The sequence below is a fragment of the Cucurbita moschata genome, unplaced genomic scaffold (assembly GCF_002738365.1).
Source record: "Cucurbita moschata cultivar Rifu unplaced genomic scaffold, Cmos_1.0 Cmo_Scf00062, whole genome shotgun sequence".
Classification (NCBI taxonomy): Eukaryota; Viridiplantae; Streptophyta; class Magnoliopsida; order Cucurbitales; family Cucurbitaceae; genus Cucurbita; species Cucurbita moschata.
In genome coordinates, this window is record NW_019268578.1 from 445,200 (window position 1) to 451,348 (window position 6,149).

Consider the following 6,149-nt stretch of genomic DNA (forward strand, 5'->3'; position numbering starts at 1 on the left):
CCCCCCCCCCCCCCCCCCCCTGTCGAGCAATTGCTCATAAGGGAAGAGTTAGAAAGATCTACAGCATCCTGAAATGAAAAGAAAAGAAAATGAACACATTCAAACTCAAAAAACGATTTCATCAATACCTGATTTCCAGTGCATGGTCTTCTCCATCTCCTTCTTTGGTTGTTTTGCATTGATCCATGGATCTAACACATCGTTTATTGCTGCAGCGAACTCCCGGCTCTTGTAAGATTTCATAACTAATTCATGTAACTTTCCCCGAGTGTATCCAACAAACTGAGGATGTAATTCATGAAACACACTTGAATTTGAGATGAGACCACCAAGGGAAGTGGCCCCAGATACTGGAACTGGATCTTTTGTTGTTTCACCAAATAGTGGAGTTTTCTCCCTCTGAATCTTTCTTGCCGATTCAGAACATTCTGCAAGAGATGTAACTGGAACCCACACCCTATCAAATTTCCTGAAAACACTACTGTGCTTTTGAATGACACCCTGATCTGCTAATAACTGTAGCTCTGAAAACGACGCAGGCCCACATTCATGCCCAGCCCCATCAAGGTAATACCAATCACCTAAATGCAACTGTAAGTCAGCATATGAGCAAAGCCGATCTTTGGGGATGCTAATGAAAGCAGTAGTTTTCAAAAATCTCTCTGGACCTACATCTCTAGCAATTTTCAACTGAGAATCACCATCAGCTGACAAACGCTTCCCATCACTATTTGTAGAGAATAGCTTAGAAGACCTTGAATGCCCCTTACCCCTAACCTTCATGCGAGGCTCAGAGACAAATGAACCATGATCCTTTACCACACAAGCATTTATCCTGATAACAGGTAGCATAGTTCCTTTAGTTCCCCTCATTGTTAATGGTGTCCTATCATCGAGACAAGTAAATGCCCAAGGAGGCAGATCAAGTCGTTTACTTTGGGAAGGATAATACAATTCATCTTTCTGATGCCATCTAGGATCCTCATAACCTGATTTGGACATCTGACACAGAGGAAAACCATCATTTAGAACAAGCTTCTTTCGAGCATTTCTTTCTTGGGCAGATTCATCATTTCTCCTCCAGTCACCACCCTTGCAAGACCATGGTCCAGAAGTCAAGTCACAATCATCAATGCCAAAGTCCTTTTCTGATGATACATTTGTCTTGGAACCAGTATCCGCTGATGTTGCATAGTCAGTAAATTCCAAAATACCATCGGTACTCTGATCAAGCTGTTCACCAACATGATCTGAGAAACCTGTGAAGATCAAGATTAAACATTGGAAGGAGCTATATTTCACCCAAAACTGAGTCCAAGTATCAAAATGAAATCTTTTATTTAAAAATTGTTTTTTTTTTTTAAAAAAAGAAACCCTCTCGCCCCTTTAGTGTGGAAGTGTGAGAATGCAGTAGAAAACCCTGAGAACGCACTTACAAATTGTCAATTTGCTCGCAATTTAGTCATCCTTCTAGAGATGTTTAGATCAGGTTGTGTGCAACTCAACTTCTCAAGAATTTTCTTACGTAATCAATGCTAGGAACTTTGAATAGCAAAGCCAGATATTCATCACAGGGCATGGCATGTTACCTAGCTTTCAGGGAGAGTTCTTCTTCCAAGATGCCATCATTACTCCCCTTTGTTTAATTAATACGTCTTTTTTAGAGATTTTTAATTACACACTTTTTTTTACTAATAACAAAGGGAGTGTATATTTGTTTTCGCGCTTAGCATTTGGCTTCTAGCTTTTCGCTTAGGATTTTGGAGGGTGTCTTATGTTCCCCACACAATTCTTTCACATTTTCATTAGTTAAATTCAATATCCCTAAAGACAAAAATGAAAGTTATAGAAGAATTAACATATACCTTCGGAGATGGCCAATCTTTCCCATTGTCCACCATCAAAAGTCATCTGCAAAACTTCTGCAAGAAAACAAATCGACCGGGAAAATCAATAAATCTCCATGACCAAGGCAAGGAGGGATTTGCAGAAAAAATTGAGAAAAAGTGAAAGAAGTTAGAATAAGAACCTGCAATAGTTTCAAGTTCTCTGCCAGGAATAACAGTAATATCCTCTAACAAAGCGCCAATCCTTTCATCAATGTGAAGATCTCCTAATGGCTCAGAAGTATCCGCACCTTCGTCAGAACATAAAATTGGCCCAGCAGTTGAAATTTGTTTTTGTTCAGAATCGCCACTTTGAGTATCTGTAGTATCTGCCAATACATTGCCTGAAGCTTCAGGGGGGCTCACCAACTGAGTTACAGAGTCTGGTATAATGGATGGAAAATTTACGGTGACCAAAGGAGAAACAGCATTCTCGACGGTCACCCATCTATCACTATCCAAGTGCTTGATAAAATGATCCGACATTAAAGAACCTTCTTCAACAAGTGCCTTCAGATCATACAGTCTAGAAGGTCCACGTTCCACACCATAATAATCAAGATAAAACCATTTACCCGTTGATGTATCAGTCACCAAGGGAGCATGTGGCGGGGTATCACAAATATCCATATCCTCCTCCATAGAAGGCAGCTCTTCAGGAACTCCATCCACATGAGGTTGTTCTATACAAGTTTGGTTTGGACTCTGAGACTTCTCCCCTTCATAAGACCTGCATTCACCAACAGTCTCCATCGATCCATTGGCATTTAGCTCAATGATCTTATCACAGGATTCTTTTGTTGTCACAATTGATTCCCTTCCATCAGGGTCCTTCAGTGTAGTTTTATCTTCCCGAGTTCTACTTCCATTGTGCGAACTGTGTTTTTCATTTCCTTTACTTCTTCTGCTTGATTCTCTATGGCTATTGGACCTACTCCAATCAAGAGGTGATCTGTCCAAATAGTTTGGTGTTCGATCCCTACGACTATGACATCGAGCTCGATCTTGCGGGGACCGCTCTGTATGAGGACTGCGATAACGATGGTCATAGTGTCGACTCCGATCATATGGCGATTTATCACGACCATATGGTGATCTTTCACCAATGTATGGTGATCTATCCCGATGGGCAGGGCTGCGATCCCTGATATCATGATGCCGGGATTTTTCACGAGGTGACCTATCAGAATGACCTGGGCTATGCCCATGTCTGTTATAAGCTTCCCGAGATGAAGTAGAAGAAGATTCATAATGCCTTGACGAGAACTTATCAGATGAAGATACCCGAGAAGAAGACGAAGAAGAATTTTTACAAGACCTTTCCATAGAACGGATTGAATAATGATCAGAGTGGGCAGCTCTACTGCTATCCTCTGAAAGCCTCCTGCTTTTTGACCCTGCATAATCCCCATAATCACCATAATGTTTGCGCTCAAAATTATCCGACTCTTGACTATAGCGCTTCAAACGATTGCTAGAAGAATAATCTTTCCCAAAATTCTTACCATCGCTGTAGTCATTCCTGTGAGAAACTTCATCGTTCAAAACTTTCGAACCATACCTCGAGCCTCTGTCTTGGCCAGTCTCCCACCTGGGCGTACTTTTACTGAGCTGATTGCCACTTCGATTGAGTTCCTTCCTTCTATTAACATCATCAGTTGGGTATTTAACAACGGGTGGCGTTGGCTCACGCACACCTTTGCACCCTCGGTCCTTCTCGGGCTCGTATCTGCGTGTTCTTGAATAACGAAATTCATCCTTCACAATATCAACTTTTTCCCATCTATCAGGAATGAACTCTCCCCTCTCAATTTCATCCTTAGCCAACCTTCTTGATCTACTCTTCTCTAAAACTATCTCCCCTTTCTCTATATCCCCTCTTCGCCACTTTCCCCGTACATGCTCTCCTTTATCAGTCTCCGGTATCCTCCATTTTTCACTGTTCTCAATTCCACCTTTTCTTGACTTCTCCGTAACAAGCTCCCCATTGTCTAATGTTCCGAATTCACCCTCTTCAACTTCATCTTTCTCAGCATTAACAACGCCGTTTTCAGCATACCCAACTTCTCTGCTGCTCTTCCCTGCCTTATCCAATCCTGACTTTGTTCTTCCCAATTCAACATCCTTCGCTACGACCTCTTCTTTCTTCACCTTCATCTTCTGCTTCCGTTCTGCCTCACTGAATTTGACTGATGACTTTGAATTGAACCCATTATTCTTACCTGAACAAAGCATTTTCTCTGAAGGAATTGGATACGTCTCAATAACATGCTGCTGTTGTTGCTGCAAAGGTAGGCACGCGACGCCTCCATCGCCCATGGAAATCCCACCTCTATCACTTAAAACTCAAAACCCTAACTCTCCCTTTCACCAGGACTCTCGATGCTCATACTGCGATACCTTCAAATCCCTGAATCTTCCTCCAATTCAAAACACTGTATTCCAAAAAACAAAAACCAACACCAAAGTCAAGCCCAAGCAATGTAGGGTTTAAAAAAAAACAACAAAAATCAAAACGAACAACTCGCGAAATTCGCGAAACAAGTAATCACCCCCCTCGCCTCCACCCAACAACAACCCCACTCTCAATCCCAAAAACCTATCAATTCAATTCAATAAACGTAAAAAGAAACCCATCCGAAGAACAGAAAAAGAAGAAAAATCGGAGAAACACAAAATTGAAGGAAGAGTGAATAGATCCAGAGAGAAGAAGAACAAAAACGGAAGCTGCAACAGACCGTAGAGGGCGCGCGCAAGAGAGAGTGAGGGAGTAAGCGATGGAGGGATCAAGGAGAAGTGAATTAATTAGAGGTTTCAGAGATGAATCTCTGTGGCTCTGAAAATCTCCCTCTTCCTTTTAAAACTTATGAAAAAAAACATTTCCTATCTTCCTCGCCTTTAAGCGCCATATCTTTGAGTCGCTCTTTGGTTGCGTTCTATGTTGGTCTGAATCAGGAAGCCTTCTTTGTTCTTTTTTTTTTTTTTTTTTTTTTTTTCTTTCCGATTTTTGCCCTTTGGTGAACTTATCAGGGTCAAGGAACTAAATGTGTGAAATTACCAATAAGGACATGGGTTTTTTGACGGCGAATCGGGTTGACTCGGGTTTTTGCGCTGATTTGTTTTTTTTTTTTTTTTTAATTTTAATTATGTAACTCAAGTTTATTTTATTTTATTTAATATCTATATTATTGTGTTCTACTATTTTAAAAAATACGTTTGTTTTATTATTATTATTATTATTAGTTAAATTTAAAAAAAAATTAAAAAAATTGAAATTACTTATTTTAAAAAATGGGTTTTCACGCTGATTATTTATTTTTTTAAATTATGTAACTCAAGTATTTTCTATTTTTGTAATATCTATATTGTTGTGTTCTACTATTTTAAAATATGTGTTTGTTTGTTTTTTTATTATTAGTTAAATTTTGAAAATTACTATTGTTTACTTATCGAAAATATATGTAGAAAAGGTTACAAAATAGGCAATTAAATGTTTAGATCAAATAATGGAATTTTCATTTTTGTTCTTATTATTTTAAGCTTGTGAAACTACGGGAATACCCCTGTACGAGTGCGGCGTAAACAAGATTTTTTTTTTTTTTTTTTTTTTTTTTAANACTAATGTAAAGACGCCGGTTTTTTTCCGGGTGGGGTGGAGGTGAGTAGGGGTATTTTGGTAAATGTGTAATGGTTTTGGCGCTCAAGTTTTTTGGGGGGTCGAAAAAGGAGGGATTCATAAAGCGTCGTGATTTCGTGATGGGCTTGCAATTTGGCCCGTTATGAGATTTCGGGCCGACTAACTTCAACTAAATTGGGCCCATGCAATTTGGCCCAATAAGGGTTGGAAAAGAAGTAAAAGATATCGTCGACAGCAGGATTCGAACCTGCGCAGGCAGAGCCGGAAGAAATTAGAGAGCGCTGTGATTTCGTGCTGGGCTTGCAATTTGGCCCGTTATGAGATTTCGTCGTCGGCCCAAACAAACATCAACTAACTTGGGCCCAACAATTGTCAGAAAAGAATGAAAAAACAACGTCGACAGCAGGATTCGAACCTGCGCAGGCAAAGCCCAACAGATTTCGAGTCTGTCTCCTTAACCACTCGGACATATCGACTTTTTGGCAAGACTCGAAGAAGGAGACTTTACACGCTTAATGATTTCGTGCTGGGCTTGCAATCTGTCCCAGTATGAGATTTCGGGCCGACTAAGTCGGCCCATATATCAACTAAATTGGGCCCAATCATGGCAAAAAAAAAAAAAAAAA

At 40.1% G+C, this 6,149-nt stretch overlaps 1 protein-coding gene and 1 non-coding gene across 3 annotated transcripts in view; both read right to left on the minus strand.

Moving 5' to 3' along the window:
- Nucleotides 1-4,843, minus strand: part of LOC111437210 (histone-lysine N-methyltransferase ATXR3-like) — a 13,061-nt gene extending 8,218 nt beyond the window's left edge. The window contains exons 1-5 of one of the 2 annotated variants that reach the window (XM_023075074.1): nt 4,625-4,843; nt 3,392-4,321; nt 2,030-3,283; nt 1,866-1,922; nt 129-1,259 (exon numbers count right to left, since the gene is read on the minus strand). In XM_023075074.1, the coding sequence (XP_022930842.1) occupies nt 129-1,259; nt 1,866-1,922; nt 2,030-3,283; nt 3,392-4,205 (3,256 nt within the window). In that variant the 5' untranslated portion in view covers nt 4,206-4,321; nt 4,625-4,843. Of the gene's footprint in view, nt 1-128; nt 1,260-1,865; nt 1,923-2,029; nt 4,322-4,624 lie in introns of both variants that reach the window. The other variant, XM_023075073.1, reaches the window with a different exon arrangement.
- Nucleotides 4,844-5,917: 1,074 nt separating this feature from the next.
- Nucleotides 5,918-5,999, minus strand: TRNAS-CGA. The gene has a single exon. It is a non-coding gene; the product is annotated as a tRNA-Ser (tRNA).
- Nucleotides 6,000-6,149: the final 150 nt, after the last annotated feature.